General features: G+C 34.4%; 2 protein-coding genes across 2 annotated transcripts; both read right to left on the reverse strand.

Moving 5' to 3' along the window:
• Nucleotides 1-9,764: 9,764 nt before the first annotated feature.
• LOC109270580 (olfactory receptor 6C3-like) lies at nucleotides 9,765-18,429 on the reverse strand. Its single transcript, XM_019455260.2, has 2 exons — nucleotides 18,338-18,429; nucleotides 9,765-10,991 (listed from the first exon to the last, which is right to left on the reverse strand). Exon 2 carries the CDS (start codon nucleotides 10,947-10,949, stop codon nucleotides 10,011-10,013), a length of 939 nt encoding a protein of 312 aa, XP_019310805.2. The 5' UTR covers nucleotides 10,950-10,991; nucleotides 18,338-18,429; the 3' UTR covers nucleotides 9,765-10,010.
• Nucleotides 17,468-18,423, reverse strand: LOC109270579 (olfactory receptor 6C1-like). The gene has a single exon (XM_019455258.2). It carries the CDS (start codon nucleotides 18,404-18,406, stop codon nucleotides 17,468-17,470), a length of 939 nt encoding a protein of 312 aa, XP_019310803.2. The 5' UTR covers nucleotides 18,407-18,423.
• Nucleotides 18,430-18,837: the final 408 nt, after the last annotated feature.

Consider the following 18,837-nt stretch of genomic DNA (forward strand, 5'->3'; position numbering starts at 1 on the left):
AAACTGAGGGGTGATGGGGGGAGGGTGGGAGAGAGGGGAAAATGGGTGATGGGCATTGAGGAGGGCACTTGTTGGGATGAGCACTGGGTGTTGTATGTAAGCGATGAACCATGGGAATCTACCCCAAAAACCAAGAGCACACTTTACACACTGTATGTTAGCCAATTTGATAATTAATTATATTTTAAAAAAAAATAAAAGAGGATTTCCATAAGACATATAAATAGTTTAAAATCAACGGAAATTTGGATTACTTGATGATCTTAAAGTGTTAGACAATTTCTGAAGAAAGATTTTAAGATTTTTTTTGGAGACATGAAATTATTCAAGGTATATGACTAAGTAATAAAGAGTACACACTAAAGAAAGAGACTATTAAAGCAAGCAGAACAGCTATTTAAATTCAAAGTATATTAGTCTGTTCATGAGAAAAGTCAAGAACTTGAATACTATGCCATACATGTGATCATGTTTTTTAAAAATTTTTTAATGTTTATTTATTTTTGAGAGAGAGAGAATGAGTGAGAGCAAGCAGGGGAGGGTCAGAGAGAGTGGGAGACACAGAATCTGAGGCAGGGTCCAGGTTCTGAGCTGTCAACACAGAGCCTGACACAGGGCTTGAACCCACAGACTGTGAGATCATGCCCTGACCCAAAGTCGGGCGTTTATCCTACTGAGCCAGCCAGGCACCCCTGTGCTCATGTTTTATTATAAACATTGTCAGAATAGTATCTACATGATGTTTATGTGTAGGTCATCATATTATTTAAAAGTTTATGTTATATAGAAACTGTTGTCACATCAAGATACATGGAAATTGCTTTAATGTATATGACCTCAACTTGATTATGTATGGGAGGAAAGATGCTTTTCCTTTTGCTCTTTTAGGTTCTTGGCTGAGAGCCCTCCCCTCCCCCCCCATAATAAAAAAAATTAACAGGAGAAAAACAGAAGTTTAATAGCATGCGTACCTCCTGTATACATGGGAAAGATCCAGGAAAATGGAGTAATTCCCCCAAATGGCTCAAGCCACCACCTTTAATAATATCCTCACCTGTAGCCAAAAGAAGATGTTGAGAAGTGGGGAGGGAGCCAGTTATGAGAAGTTATCAAGGGAAACACAGTGAAGGAGGGTATGGTTGTACAGATTTGCATTGCTGCCTTCTCCTTTGGTAAGAGTTTCTAGAGATTTGATTATCCTCCACTTCTTGGTACAGAGAGGGAGATACCCTTACAAATGGGATTTTCTTACATAATGCAAATACCTTACAAAAAAGTGACTTCTCAGCTTACAGAGCTTTTCCTTTGTTATTTCTTAAACAAAACCAGGAAAAATAATCCTATGCCAAAGAGACATATCAGGGGGTGATATAGTCTGCTCCCCTTCAGTACTTCTGCAAAGACCCTATTTCCAAAGAAGGTCATATCTGTAGGTTTCAGATGGACATGACCTTTGAAGGGCACTATGCAAAGCAGTACAGGACCCAAACAGATACTTCTAATAACAGTTTAAGCAATAATGTATTTCCAGGGAGCAGAGAAACTTATGTGCCTCAAACTTTTTAGCAGAATTTGCTTTTATATCAATATTTTCAATAATAGATTATAGGGAGATGCATAAAGATTGACAGAATATAAGTAATAAAGCTATTACATTAAGCATAACTTTATCAATGAAGAAAAACTTAATCTTTTATCCTTTAAAGACATATCCATGAAAGATTAAAGATTGTCTTAAATCAATGGCACGCAATATAAGTTATTCATGATAAGACCTATATGTTTGTATTTTAGCTCTAGTTTACTTTTAAATTCACACCTGAGACCATCCCTCCCCCCCCCCACCAGCAGTGATTAAAGTGATACAATTCATCAGTTGGCTATCCACTATGCATAGTAAAAATATTAAATATATGGATATCTAGTATTCACCTTCATTTAAAGTTGTGAAATAAAAATGAATACAATGAATATATACAAAATTATAAATAAGCAAAAACACAGTTGGAAAAAATGAGTCAAGTTTATATATGGCGTGTTAATAAACTCCTTTCTACTCATGTGGCTCAGTAGTTCATTTTACCTTCTGTTGTAAGCAACACGATGCTTCTTAGACATCTAAGGGCTTACTCCCAATCAGAAAAAAATGTCTTAAACAATATTTTCCTAATTTTATCATTCTACAATGATCTTGCTGCAGAATTATCACATGGTTTTGTGACTTGAAACTGGGTTTGCCTTTAGGTGGATGTTGAGCCAAAAACAATGAGCAAGTTAAAGAATAGGAAAGGAAGGGTTTTACTTGCAACAAGTAAAGGAAAACACCTGGGATATTTCCTAAAGCGGTGTGTCCTTCATCAACAAAACTGGAGAAATTTTAAACCAAGGGTGAATACATATTCATCCAGAGGCTTGCAAAATGGGAAATTCAGCATGGAATTGGGAGAAAATTCCAAGGTGACTGAGTTAATTGACATCACAAGGGCTGGCAAGGGTCACTTCTCTGGCTTTGGTTGGTGTGATCTCTTAAATTGTGCAAAGGCATTTAAATCCTGCAAACATAACAAGAATGCATCAGGCCAATCTTTACTTTTGAATCAGCCCTGGGAGTTCTACCACTGATTTATTGTTTCTCATATGACTGTGCTGTCCCCTGACCTTATAGTGGCTATTTGTTCTTACCTTGTTTTATTGACTATTGAAGTCTACTCTTCTGCAATTTCAACATATCCTAGGAAGTTCTGCAAGAAATGTGCTTTGGACAAGTAGTGCTGCTCAGGTATAGGTCCCAAGATGGCAGGGGCCTAAAACAACTTTTCTTATGTCAAGAAAGCTATGTCTCATCTTTTTCAGGGGACCCAAACTCTTTCTGCTTATAGTTTTAAGGTAGTGATTTTGTATTTGTCATTTTTTTCCTGTATTTGTTAATTGGCATTATTCTGTAAGAAAGAATTCACTTTTTTCCACTTTTATTTAATTATACAATCATTTCTTTATAGTACGTACAAATGATTATTTTAAAAAGTTTCAAACACTTATTTATTTTTGAGAGAGAGACAGCGAGTATATGGAGGAGAAGCAGAGAGATGGAGACAGAGGATCTGAAGTAGTCTCTGCGCTGTGAGCACAGAGCCTGATATGGGTCTTGAACTCACAAACCCACCATGAGATCATGACCTGAGCCAAAATCAAGAGTCAGCTGCTTAACCAACCTAGGTGCCACCCAAGCGCCCCAACACTAATGAATATAAATTGTATCCTTTGGATTATAATATAATACTAGATTCTTTATTTTTTAAATTCTCTATCTTTGGCCTTTGGATCTTTCAATGGCTCTTGAATCCTTTCAACCTGACTCCATCTTAAAAAAAATTTTTTTTTTTTTTGAGTTTTGAGGTTTTCCTAGGGTCTGTCAGTGGACAGTGATGAGAAATCTTTCTGTGCACACTAATCCATGTATACAAAGCATCAGCATGCATTTATGTATCAATATACCTGTATATACACATGTACATTTTTTTAATGTTTATTTTATTTTTGAGAGAGACAAAGTATGAGCAGGGGAGGGCCAGAGAGAGAGGGAGACACAGCATCTGAAGCAGACTCTAGGATCTGAGTTGTCAACACAGAGCCCAACACAGGGCTCAAACTCAACAACCATGAGATCATGACCTGAGCTGAAGTCAGACGCCCAACCGACCCAGCCCCCCAGGTCCCCCTACAAATACAAATACATTTGTAGAGAGTGTTGATTCTCATTATTCCAGGTGGTTATGCTCCATAAGCTTTCCACACTGAATTAGCAATATTGAGTTTTTGTTCCTAGGGGGAATAGAAAGGTACATTCCTTCAAGCCTCTGTCACATCATTTTCACCAACTCAAACCACTTGTTATTATATAGGTTATATGCAATTTGTGCTATATGGCTTAGTTTTCCAGTGTCCTTTTAGAACAGACCAGTCTAATTAGCACTGAAACCCTGCTCTACATAATCATTTTCCTGTATCATATCTTAGAGATATTTAAAAATTCTTCCACAGCCTCTTGATCTGCAGAACTTGCCTAACCTGCAAATTTAACATTTCTTACACCTTGTCACCTTTTGAAAAATGTTAGCCAACAGCACTAGCTCTGTAGAGTTTAACATTTCCTAATAATGAGAAAACATGACCATAAATTTCTTTGGCTTTCAGACTTACAATGCTGTCGTTATGCACCCCCCCTCCTTTTTTTTTAATCTGTTTTCAGAGAACAAGCTGAGAATTGCTGGAGGTGTTGGGTGGGGGAATGTGCTAAATTTGTGATGGGCATTAAGGAAGGCACTTGTGATGAGCACTGGGTGTTCTATGTAAGTGATGAACCACCAAATTCTACTCCTGAAACAATTATTACACTATATGTTACTAATTTGGATTTAAAAAAAAGTATAAAATCTGTTTTCATTTCATGCATCTACAAATTTGTCTGCTTTTCATCTTCTCCATGGCTTCATGACACAGTAAAGATGCTACTTTAGCATTTTCAATAGAAGCCTCACGTACAGAGTGACAAAATTTCCTCTTCCTTTTTCTGGATGTACTACGTTGTTGATCTATTAGCATTAAGCCAACAGTCCTAGAACTCATGCCTGGCCCAAACTTACCCAATAGATAGGTATTTTCTCTGTAAGTCACATCACAGTTCTTGCTCTCAAGACACTTAGTGCTATAGCACTGTGCTCTGGGTTCATTAAAAGCAGTGAAATAATTAAAACAGAAAAATGTGAAAAATGTGGCATTATGTAGGCCTTGACAAAGACTTTGTTTAAGGTATGAGAGCTGAAACAAGAAGGCAGAGCATCACCTTGTTTAACCTCTGCTGGGGACAGGTGTAATGGGTAACTCAAACTTTTTGCTGCTCTGCACATGTCCTGGACTGGCTCAAAAAGTGTCCCGTAGATTGATTTTGGGGTTGCAAATACATGCTAGAGAGTAGGAAAATGTACAAATAAGGAGTCTGAATAAGGAGGAACAACTTTATATGAAACGAATGTAAGTTCATGATCCCTCCAATGTCGGTTCTTCAGACTTCATTCTTTATAAAATAGATTTATTTGTCAGTGTATGTCCCTCTTGATTTCTACTGACATCCTGGGTGACTATTTGTCGTTTTCATTTGGTGAACTCACACACTATGGGTTGTTTACTGTTCTATGGGTGGTTAAAATTGCATGGATATAAAATTGCTAACTGTAAAACTATTTGTATAATGTATGGCTTAAGGAATTATCAAGACAGCTGAAGGCAGATTTTAGGATGAGCTTTCTGGAATGATCTCAAAGCTGCCTCACAAAACTGAGCCCAAGAGAGCTGCTCCTCAGGAATCTAGTACTATTGCTACAAAATGTAGAGTCATCTGAATCTACTATGCTCTATACTAGCAATACAGATATTTAACTGTTACTAAGTTTAGAGTTTGTACCTTTTACAAATGTATCTGATTGGCAGAACTAAAATTACATTTAGAATCCTAGCTTCAAGGACAACTTAAAATGTAGTCTTTGCAGTCCTTGCATATAGATAGACATATTTGATGGAATTTGGAAGATGCAAAATGTTTAAGTTCATAATGTTTTTAGAGTAGTGATAGACAAAAGATAAATTTAAATTATTCACATCAATAAATCAAGTAAGCATTATTGTAATCCTCAATTTACAGATGTGGGAGTAGCATATAATGTACTGTAGAAGGACAGTTTTCCTGCAGACACTGTTGTGATACATAAAGCTGAATTATTTTTGAGTAAATACCATGTGGTTAAAACTGACATTGTGTAAAATAATAGTATTAGTTTTAATTTATCAGGTGCTTGGAAGGTACCAGGCATGTTTGTAAGCCATTTATAAGCCTTGTCTAAATAAATATTTACAACGACCACCAGAGGAAATCCTATTATTCTCCTTAATTTTTATATTAGGAAGCTGAAGCTGACTCATTGAGAGTTGCGCTAATTCTTCCAAAGTCTCACAAATGGAATTGTGTTTCTGGGGATTATATAGAGTGAATGATACAGTAGATGAGCTGCTGAGACTTGAAGAAATCTGTCTCAAGGAAGCCACTTATATATGCTAAGTAAATAATATTATTGAGCACCATTGTGATGTTTCACTATTGTCTATATGAAAACATCTCAAGTTAAGAAAACATTAAAATTGTGATAACCATGATAGTCTAATCATGGGGTTCCATATGGTACCTTAATGATTAAAAGATAGGATTTTGCCCTAAATATGTCTACAGTGGAGATCCTGGGAGGTAGACCTATAAATAAAAGAGAGGTCCTGTCTATTGAGTTAGATAGATAGGTCCTATCTAAGGAGTTTAAGAGGTGTTGGTATTGTTTGAAGGGGTATAGCAATTTCTGTCTTTGGTTCTAAACACAAGGAATCCTAGAAAACCCACATATAGAAACTTATTCAAACAAGATATCAGCAGAGGAATGATAATTTCAAGGCAGGAGATACCAATCATTTAGATAGGAAGTAGGCATTTTGACACTTTCATCCATTTGTTGATTAACAAATATTTGAGTAAATGACTACACTACAATAAACCCTTTGGTAGGCAATAATGGACATAGTATTCCCTTTGCTAGAAAAATGCTCATGGTCTATTAATATAGTCATGAAAACTGAAATTCAAGTATATTGTGAAAACTTCTAATTATATTGATAAGTATACTGTACGACGTGGATCATGTAATCCTATACGACTGTAAATTATAACAATCCATGTCCAGTTTTATAGATGGAGCCAAAAAGGCAAGTGAGCTTGAGAACTTTAGCACTGGAGATTTACCATCAGAGGGTGATGTAGGGCATGATGAACACCAAAATGTTCTGATTATTTAAGAATACAGAGGTTTACTCTGACTCAAATCAGAATGATGGAGAATGACTAAGTAATATCTATGAGTGAGATAATGAATTATCAATTGCATATTCTATGGTGATGGCTGCAGTTGTTGTTGTGGATAACTCAGTGTTCAATCCAAAAATAACAGAGAGTCTTGCCAATTGAGTGTCTATATTATCATACAGGTATATGTTGTATCTGAGACTACCAATGGAAAAGTTTGGGATTCTGAGTTTCTTTGGCTATTTTTCTGGTTTTAGGTCTAGGGATTTAATTTTAATTTCAAAGGAGTGCTTGTCTTCTGAATTTTTAATTTTCTGAGAGATGTTACTTCGAGAGAAATCCCCATAAGCCAAGTGTGGCATTTCGGTGGACTTATTTAGTACTCTTGTGAAAGAAAGTACTTTCGTGAAAGAATGCCATCTTATTCTGAAAGTCTGTTTCTTTGTATATGTTTATATTGCAAGATTTCTCCCTTCCCACAGGAATTGGCACAATGGCTTATTTGGGGGACATAGCTAGATTTGAATCATGGTTCTAATATATATTGGCCATATATACATTATTTGTTTCCTGTGAATTTCTATGTCTCATTCTTTAAAAGGAGAAGAGAAACATACCCACTTGAGGGGATTGTTAACACTCATAGGGGTAGATAAAATGTTTAATATCATTTAAAACATACAATACTCACATGAGGAAAGCGAGTATTGGTTTTATAGCATTATTTTACCTGTGTATAATAAATTGAATCAATAAAATTAGCTTTTCAAGGAAAACATAAAAAAGAAGTAGTGGCTACTTGTTACCTTCCGTTTATTTCCATGTGGTTCACATTCACTTCTCTCACTTTTACAATTGTGTTTTTTGCAATCATTATTCCCCTTGTCCACAATATCCATTTGATTATATTTCTTATTTTGAATTGGTGTTCTTACTTCATTACTGCAAATATTGTGAGCAATCCCATATTTCATATTGATATAGCCCTTGGTATATGTTTTTATAAAGATTCATTCTATATCTAAATGTCCACCTTTTTATCCATTGCCTGAAATTTTATAAGATGGAGATGGTATATCTTATTAACCAAATGGCTAGCACATGCTTGCAACATTTTAAAAGTATTTTTAGAAATAACATCTAAACGAATTTTCAATGATATAAGAATTAGGGAGAAATTATATTTGTGAGATTCTTATTCTGCTTATAGGAAGCTGTTACTATCCACGTATAGGTATTAAGTATTGTTATTGGTTTTTCTTTCTGCCTGTTTTGTTTGCATGGGTTTAATTTGACAAATACACCTCAGTGTTCACTAGATGTAAATGCCTGAAGTAGTCCTAGAAATATAGACTGTGGTCATTGATATAAATTCTTTCAAATAGATCCAAGAGAGGAATAGAAATGGAATGGTAATGGGTTAAACTTTGTATAAGATTAATGTATGATTCACAATGCAGTTTGAGGGTAGAGGGAGCCTTGCTGGAGAGTGTCTTGGAGAATATCATAATCCTATTTCTCAAAACCCTTTTTTACTCAGGAAATAATGTGATTTGTGTATAACATATATGCTAATGACCAAGAAATAAAATAAAAGGGAAACTAAGATGACAGCCAAAGCGGGCAAGTTTTCTCTTCTGCATGTGACTTTAGGGTTAAAAAGAACCAACATTTAGCAATTATTGTGAAGTTGACTGTAATTGTGCTAAGAAAAAAGGCAGGAAAACTGCCATTTTCTTTGATGATGATAACATCACCTGGCCTATAGGTTATTTAGGCCTAAGCTGCTGCATTTATCAAATTAAATTTTAATTATATGTTGTTTTTCTCCCCCACTACTTTGAGATAATTTAGGGCAATAATCATTCTTTTTCGTTGTTATATCCTCAGTGCCTGTCATAAGTAAGAAAAACCTGGAGTTCATCACACATTAAAAAGTCCTTTAATTTAACAATTCTAATATTGACTATGAACTTTTGTTCATAAATTATTACATGTGAAATTCAATGAGAAATGAAAGTAACCCAGTAGTCTGGATTTTGAGATGAAAGAAAAGTGATTTACATCCCAGTTCTGAAAGCTGCAGTCTCTGTAGCATTGAAGTCTCAACCTCAATTTCATTGTGTTTGTTCACCTATAAATTAGGAATAATGATGTTCATTTTCAAAGAGTTTTTGTAAAATAAATACTTCATGTGATTTGCTTAATACAAAAAAAAGTGTCTAGAATATTGTCAACAGATGTTATTTCTGTTCTGTACTTCCAAAAACCCTGAGGTTGATTCTAGATGTGACAATTAAAACTCAGATCTCCAGAAAGATGAACTTTTACCAGTTTATCATAGTTTCATACATTTTATACATTTGCCATGTTTTACGTTGCCTGTTCTCTACCCAGTTTTTAATTTTGGGGCGTATTTGATCTACGTAAAGAAAAATACATCTAACTAAAAGATAATAGTAATTGAAAGTACATCATAAGTTTGTTGTCAGGATTAAATGAGTTAATACAAAGAAAACAATAGATTTTGAGTGTAGGAATTGCTGAAAAATCTTATATTATCTTCTACCCCAGTCTCTCTTTCTTCTTCTCATTAGCACTATGATTAATATTATAAAGATTTTTTAATGTGTATGAGTTTCTAATTTTTAAAATATTTAAGTAGATATTTATATATTATTTCCAACCCCTAATGGTTGTGTTCATTTGATTTCATGGAAATGACAAATAGAATCAAAATTTTCTAATGACATTCATTTCCATTAGTAAGAATGAAAAGTTCAGAAATCTGCATGTACTCTTACACACTTACCATCAACCTAAAGCCCATGTCTCTTCAAAATCAAACCACTCCCATTCAAAATCATAATCATCAACCCAATTTTATTACTTCATCCAAATACATTTGAATAAAACTTTTGAATGCACAGAAAATTCTGAGACGATATTCACATTATCAAATTTATTGAGTTCCATGATTGGGAAATTTTAATAGGGGGATGGAAAAAAAGGGGAAAACACATAACTCGAGTAAAGGAAAAGGAGTTTTGAGAAAGTGTGAATAATAGAAAGCATTTCCAAGCACTTCATTCTTGTAATGCTACTAATGCCTTCAATTACTGGAGAAAAACATAACCTTTTGGGCAGTATCCTTAAAGGCTTGCTTTACTTGCTGGTTCCTCAGAGTATATATAAATGGATTCATCATAGGAGCCACAGAGGTATTCAGAATAGCTACTCCTTTGGTCAATGATGCCTTCTGTTTTGCGGAAGGGTTGGCATACATGAATATGCAGCTTCCATAAGAGATGGAAATGACAATCATGTGAGAGGAACACGTAGAAAATGCCTTTTTTCTCTGACTGGCGGAAGGCAGTTTCAGAATTGTTCTAATGATGAACATGTAGGATAGAATTATTAATGCCAAAGTGAAAAGCAGTATGACTATTGCAGAGTAAAAGCCAATGACTTCTAGGAGCCATGTGTCTGAGCAAGATAACTGCAAGAGGGGAAAATAGTCACAAGCAAAGTGATCGATGACATTGGAGCCACAGTAATCTAACTGGAGAAAAAGAATAACTGGTGGGAAGATATTTAAGAATCCTGCCAGCCAAGCACAAAAGACAAGTAAAATGCAGACTCTTTTGTTCATGATGGTTGCATAATGTAGGGGTTTACAGATGGCTACATAGCGATCATAGGACATGGCAGTTAGAAGATAAAACTCAGTTATACCCATGAAGATGAAGAAAAACAACTGAGCTGTACAATTATTGTATGAAATAGATTTGTCTCCGGTGATAATTGTGCCCAGAAATCTAGGAATACAGACAGTTGTAAAGGATATTTCTAATACAGAGAAGTTCCTGAGGAAGAAATACATAGGGGTCTGTAGATGGGAATCCACCAAGGTGAGAGTGATGATGGTCAAATTTCCAGTGACACTTAATAGATATGTGATAATTAAAAAGAGAAAAATCACAGTCTGGAGCTCGGGGTCATCAGATAGCCCTAGAAGAATGAATTCTTTGGGTATTGTGTGGTTTTTCATCGCTGATCATTTTTCCCCACTTTCAAACAGAGAATGTATGTTCTCCTATAGAAAATAAAAGAGTTAAAAGAAGATTGAGGATAGAATATAAAATCTTTAAATATCCATGATGATGAATAATCTATGAAAGCCAAAAACACATGTTCCCCTTCAGCAACTCTGTCCAATTCCTATTGGACCTTACATTCAAGTAATAACATGATCTGAAGTTAAAGATTGATCTCTTATTGTTGAGTATACACAATCACAGGCCATGGATTAAAAAAAAATGTCTTTTGCTAGCATTTAAGCAGAAGCTATTTCTTCTAATGTTTCTTTAAGATTAAGCATCTAATTATTCTTTTTTATAAAACCATGAAAATATTCTGATTGATCTTTTCTTTTCCTCAGTACTATAAAACAAGTCTGGATTATGGATAATCTAAATACAGAGTTTGAAATCTTACAGGGGTGCTTTAGGCTATCTCCACATTTTCTATTTTGAAGCCCACATAGTTGAGGGAACTCTCACAAGGTTAAACAACTTGTCACCATAGTAATCATCTCACAAGTTTATCCATGGGAATGTTTTGTTCGCATTCTCTTGTTAATTACTTTCTTAAAGGTTTGGTTGATGCTACCCTCCCTTTTCTTATCTTTTTAAATCCTTTTCCGATAAAAGTCCAGAAGGACAAGCAGGCAGTCTTCTTCTATTACTAAAATAATTATAGCCTAGAAATAGTTTAATTCATACAATGTAGAATTCTATTTTTTTTTTTTTACAGTATTGTCATGGAAAATGAACAAGTAGGTGATCAGTATAGCATTTACTGGGAAACAGATAACCTTTCCAATTGGGAATTTTTTTTTTAATTTTTAAATTTTTAATGAAATTCCAGTTACTTAACATATAGTGTAATAATGATTTCAGGAGTAGAATTTAATTATTCATTACTTACATATAACATCCACTGCTCATCCCAGCAAGTGTTCTCCTTAATGCCCATCCCCCACCCAACACCCAACATAATGTATGTAACAAAAATGATTATAATATAGATCTACCTTTAAAATTAAATGTAATAAGTATATTTACACTTGAATTTAACACAAAAAATAAGCAATTAGATACATTAAACTAGGAAAACAGTTTTTTATTCTAAGAAATGGTAACTCTTAAAAATGGAAAGTATGAAAGATCCAATAGGGAATAAAAAAAATTGTATTTTTATAACAGACCACGATTTCAAGTTAGAAAGAAAGAACAATCCAGGATTGATTTGTGTGTTCCTTCTTTATCATTTTATTAATAGTCTCTTGGTAGTAAACAATTATTTAATTTGTAATATTGAAAGATTTGTGAATCCACAAACATATACAAATAATATTTTTAAAGACATTTGAATAAAATGAAGGTATATATATTGAAGAATAAAAAATTGACTTACTTCTTGGTCTTCTTGATGATTTAATCTCAGATTTTATCATCTGATTTGCTTAAACATTTACATAATTTCAGAGCTGCTAAACTGAATTAGCAAAAGATTTAGTTTCTATTGTGTTCTCAAAACAGCATATTAATTTTTAAAACAAACAAGTATACTGATTTAGCTTTGTCATGGTTTTAAGGATCATAATTCTCTTTGTTGCTAGATTAGTTATATGTGACTCACAATATCCTTCATTACTGATGCTATGAATTTCTGAAAACATAATACAACTCATTCTGGCTTTTCATCTCTTATCAAGCTCCATGTACTAATTCACTTACACCTGGGTTGACTAGTAAAGTACTCTTCCATTTGCCTCTTTTCATATAGTACAAAAGATGATTTATTAAATCATTTTTCTTTCTATTCGTGTAAACATTTAAAATCAATAGTTTGTAATTCTATGATTATGCATCTATAAAACCTAAGTAGTATTTTCCTTAGGTTCAGGGACTGCTGTATTTTCCTGCAAATGCTGTTTTGAAGAACAGAAAATAAGGAATGTTCTTCTCTAGGCGTGCCATACAAATGGAACTGGACTGATTTTATGTGCCTTTTTGTTGGCCCAGGGGAATTGATTAAGTAAACTGAGTGCCAAGAGAAGAATCATTAAAGATAGGGGTGAATCATTTTTATAAATATTGATTAAAAAATATAAAAAGCAAACTTATAGGCAAATGTACAAACAACATTATAATGAATGTGTGGGAGCTTGACTTGGAATTTCACCCTTCTGATTATACAAGGAAGTCACATTTTTCTTCCAGAAACTTTGGACTTTTCCTCAGTAGAATTGGTGCCCTTATATCCTTTGAATTCTGGCAACCCCGAGAAGAATTCTTTAGCAGAATGAAATGGTAGAAAACACTGCTGTTGATTTCTAGTGTGAGTTGATTGCCTTCTGAAATGGACAACCAATTAAAGACATGTGAAGGTTTATCCCTGTATTGGGCCTTTGAATGTAGGGAAACGCTTCCCATAGCTCCCACTAATGTGGCTTCTATTACCTTTAGACTACTTTCTTCCATTCTGTTATTTACTTCCATTAAATACTGGTTTATATTTGTGCATATGACATCTTTTTGTTGTGAGAATATTTTTGAACCAGTAAAATAAATATCTGGGAATCTGGCATCGAATATTTTTAACTTGTTTATTTTCACATTTTCTTCAATGAGAGATGCTGTTTTTATTACTAGAAGAATACGATATTTGAATATCATATATGTAATGTACACATATATGTACACATATGTAATATAATTTCACATTTGATGACTTATCTTTATTTTCTTCAGTTAAAAATGTGGGCATAAAACATGCATGCATTAATGCCAGAAATGCAGATAATATGTAGGATTGAAAGATGAGAATATTTGAAAGTGGGACAAAAGAAAGAAGTGAGAAAGGATGAACAAATAGCTAACACACAGAACAATAGATAGATGCCGAGATGTGTTGAATTCATTTATTTTTTAAAATATTTATTTATTTTGAGAGAGAGATAGCAGGGGAGGGGCAGAGAGAGAGAGAGAATCCCAAGTAGGCTCTGCTCTGTCAGCACAGAGCCTAACACAGGGTTCGAGCTCATGAACCATGAGATCATGGCCTGAGCCAAAACCAAGAGTTGGTCGCTTAACCAACTGAGCCACCCAGGCACCCTGAGATGTGTTGAATTTATAATTGATACATATTAAAACAGTAATTGAAAATATTCATTCAATATATTTCAATAGAGATAGTGAAACTGATTTTCTACTTATGAAAATTCTATTCCTTTGCCTTTATTTTTGTTTCCAAATAGTGATTCTGTTTTGTTCTGAGCTTTTATTGGTTACCAGGCACTGACCATACACTTAAATTATCTCAACTTTTTCAAACAAGCAGACAATACAAAACCTTCTGAGGTCGGTGCTATTATTCAGGTAAAGACTCTGAAGTAGAAAGAAGTTAGCTAAGTGTCTGCTGACCATCACTTGTGTGTTTGTGAACAATGCAGTCTTCATTGATTTTCTTACAGGGAAAAGGAAGTGAGTTTCTATCTCACAAAGCACTGCACTTCATTTCAAATATCCTATTAGACAGGTTTCTTCTCCACATCTTTTCTGAGACTCCTAGATGATGAATTGCCTGTCTTTCTTACTTGATCATTCTTTCACTCTTACTTTCTTACATTATTGTTTTATTCTTGGTTCCTAATAGCTGTCTAGCTTTTCTCTGGACCTCCTCATAATTTACTTTTAATTAAGACTGATTATACCTGCTACCTATCCAAAAGATACTAGGACATCAGGTTTTTAATAATGTGTCAATTACCTTCATGTCCTGTGAGGTTGATGAGTGACTATGTTTAAGGCCAACGAAACATTGTTCAGCTACCAGTTTCACTCTCCTACAGTTACAAATAATGTTTTACTGTAACATGTTCAAAATCATAAAATAAAATTTATTAAATCAAGTGGTTAAGGGATCCAAATAATTTAAGACTTTCTTAGAAGGACCTCTTATAGAGTTCTGAGCCTGGGTGGCTCAGTCAGTTGAGACTTGATTTTGGCTAGGGTCATGATCTCAGGGCCAAGGGATCAAGCCCCATTTTGGGCTATATGCTGAGCACAGAGCCTGCTTGGGATTCTCTCCCTCTGTCCCTCCCCGCCTCTTTCTCTCTATAAAATAAATTTAAAAAAATTATTAAAGACTTTCTCTGAAAGCCTGAACTGACATCATATTACTAAATAATTCCAGTGCATATAACTAATTATTTTCAGTGATATATTAACATCCTTTTTAGGTAAGCTATCCTGCCCCTGCAGGATGTGTGATTGATCTCCCATTTACTGAATATTATCAGTTATTGACCTATTATTCTATAAGTTGAATTTATAATTTCAGAAGTGTATCAACTGACAGGTGATGTTGGATTTCATACATTTCTTGGTGTATCCCAAATAGTTCTAAGAATTTTTCTATGAGAAAAATAAGGGTTTGCATCATGGGAATTCCTACTATTAGAAAGCTCAGTAGGAAAACTTAATAAGAAGTGTTATCATTGACTTCATGAAAAGTCAAAGAAATAAATTTGTACATAATTTTTAGATGGCCTAATGTAAAATATAAGACAATGAAAATCAAATGCATTAGAAATATTCAATTATTTCTTTCTCATTCAACATTGTCTAGTTATGATATACACATTTTATTTGAACATTGTTTTAAAAGCTAACTCAGTGTCATGTACATTATTATATAAATAGCATGTGTTTCTGTTGGACAAAATAGTGCTCTGATTGCTAGGACACTGGAGCCATTCTACATTATTTAAACTTATTTATTCAAAAAATATTTATTGAATACCCACTACATGGCAGACACATGTTCTAAATGAGGAGGAATAGTGACTTCCAGTAAATGTTTAACAGCTGCCTCAGCGAGTGGAGGTGAGGAGCCCATCGGTAGAGTTTATCAATTTTTAAGATGTAAAGTCTCCCCCCATGGCAGGTGATGTGGCCTTTCTGAATGCAGAATTGAGGAGACACAAGCACAGTTGGCTGTTGGGAAGTGTAAAGGCAGGTCCCAGCACAGCACTGCTGGAACACATCATTGTGTCTACAAAGTGGACAGATATCCCTGCTTTCACGGGGTGAGGGAGGGGTGTGAGACAGACAATTAAGCAATGGACATGATTGATTAGCACATTATATGGTCTCTTGTAAATTAATCAATGTTTTGTAAAGGAAGAAAAAATTTAAAAACCTTGGAAGTGGGGAGCCACTAAATTTTAAATAGTGTCATTGGGGTGGGCCTTATTGAGGGGACATGTGGATGTCTGGCCTATCCCATGTAGATATCTCGGAGGGTAGTATGTCAGGGTTAAGAAACATTTAGTGTAAATACAGTAAGGCCGTAGGAGGAAAATAATGTTCTTTGCAAAGAAAGATTTATTTGTTTCTTCTTTTCCAGTAGTTTTGAATGTATTTATTATTCTTGTGCTAATGCCCTGGATAGAACTGTCAGTGGAGTGCAGAATAAAAGCAGTGATGGTGGGCTTGTAATAGATTTTTGTTAAATAGGTTTTCTATGAACAAAGTATATATATTATGAACAAAGTATATTATGAAATAAAGAAGGCATCTTTTGCACTTCAATGAATTGTTCCTGTAAACTTTTATATCAAAATAGCCAGTAAAGATAAGAGAAAGTTGTAACTCTTAGCCATTGATTATCAAAAAGAGCAGTTTAAGTTTAAGCACTTGTTTAAATATACCCCTGAACCATATGTAGTCATATCTGGTATCTAGGAATATTTATTTCTTCAGGTTTTTTTTTTTTTTTTTGAAGAAGTGGTATTGTGTATCTGATAATTATGGAATTCCAAAAACAAAAAAAAAAAGGGATTAATTCAAGTTTTCCTAATTATGTTTTAAATTGATAAATTATTTAGCACAGAAAATTTTAAATTGGGTAATGAAAGATGTTTTTTGATTTCTCAAAATATATATAATTACATTTCTATTTCAGTGGTACTGTTTCTTATATAATTACTAATAGTGCTATAATATGGAGAGGATAGTAACTGCAATATTCTAATAAGACTGTCAAGCTGTATTTACAGTCTTTGTATAGTAATTTAAAATAATGTTAAACTTGATTGAATATTTTCTGAATTTCTAAAAAGAGCATTTCCTGATGAAATTATAAAACACAGTTTTCTCCTCAATGCTCTTGCTCTTTTTCTGTCTCTGAATTCTCTAAGAATTACTGTGGAAAACCTGGAATTTAAAACTATTTAAAAGAAGGAACTGAGGCCAAGCTCATAGTTACAGAGTGGAAAGACTAGCTCAAAGGTGGGGAAATGAATGAAAGAGGGATGGAATTTGAATAGAAAATACATATATATATTCAAATATCCTCAGTAAACTGCTGGCAATAGAAATAAAAGCAATGAAAAACAATTCCAGTGAGGCTATGTGTATTTAATAGATTTTTGAGGGGCCCTATTTTTTAACTATTCTTCATTATGCCTTTAATTTATGACAGTACTTTTAATTTTTTTCATTTTCTTGAGAAGAATACAATTTTTTTTGCCCTGCCCATGAAGGCTCGCCTGACTTGCTGATTCCTTAGGCTGTAAATAAAAGGGTTCAGCATGGGGGCCACTGAGGTGTTTAGCACAGCAACTCCCTTGCTCAGAGACACTCTGTCTTTTGCTGATGGATTAATATACATGAAAATGCAGCTGCCATAGGAGATGGAGATGACGATCATGTGGGAAGAACAGGTGGAAAAGGCCTTTGTCCTCTGACTAGCAGAAGGAATCCTCAAAATTGTTCTGATGATATATATGTAGGACAGAATTATTAATGCCAAAGTGAACAGTAGAGTAAGCACAGCACAGGAAAAACCCACTATCTCTAGGAATTTTGTGTCTGAACAAGAAAGGTGTAGTAAGGGGAAATAATCACAGGTAAAATGGTCTATAACATTGGACCTACAGTAATCAAGCTGTATGAACAGCATAAGTAATGGGAATATGATTAAGAATGACATTAGCCATGAAGCAAAGACAAGGAGTATGCAGACTCTGTGATTCATGATGGTCAGGTAATGGAGAGGTTTGCAGATGGCAATGTAACGGTCATAAGACATGGCGGCCAGAAGGTAAAATTCAGTGACTCCCAAGAGAATGAGAAAAAAAAACTGAGTCATACAATCATTAAAGGAAATGGTTTTATCTCCTGTAATCATAGTGCCCAGGAACTTGGGTATGCTGACAGTTGTGAATGAAACCTCTAATAAGGAGAAGTTTCTGAGGAAGAAATACATGGGGGTCTGGAGGTGGGAATCCAGCAGGGTAAGGGTGATAATGGTCAGGTTGCCAGTGATGCTGAGCATGTAGGTGACGAGCAGAGAGACAAAGATCACCACCTGAAGCTGTGGGTCATCTGACAATCCCAGGAGGATAAACTCTGTTATTTCTGTGTGGTTTCTCATATTTTTCTTCTCTTGTATAATCTAGAGGGAAAAGCACAAATAGAAGGATTAGAGGATTATTCATGGATACTGCTGGAATATGTCTCTGGAAGTAAACGTATCATACCACATTGATTTAATTTATGAGACCTTTAAGACAATAAAAGTAGGTAACACGTTTTAAAGTACGTTTTTGCCATATGGCACACTCTGTATTTTCCACATAATGTTTCTTCTTAAAATCTTTATTTTACAGATTGGAAACTGAATCTAAAACAGTTATTAAAAATCTTATCTGAGTCATATACCCTAAATGAGAAAACAGGGATTTTAACCCAGTTTTTTCTGAATGTTTGATAACGGGAATAGAAATCCTGCCTGTTGACACAGAAATACTTCTCTCAAGGGTTGCCTTCTTATTGGGAAACTCCTTGTCCTTTTTCCAACCACAA

This window comes from Panthera pardus, unplaced genomic scaffold, assembly GCF_024362965.1.
Source record: "Panthera pardus isolate Hobbes unplaced genomic scaffold, ASM2436296v1 HiC_scaffold_6, whole genome shotgun sequence".
Lineage (NCBI taxonomy): Eukaryota > Metazoa > Chordata > Mammalia > Carnivora > Felidae > Panthera > Panthera pardus.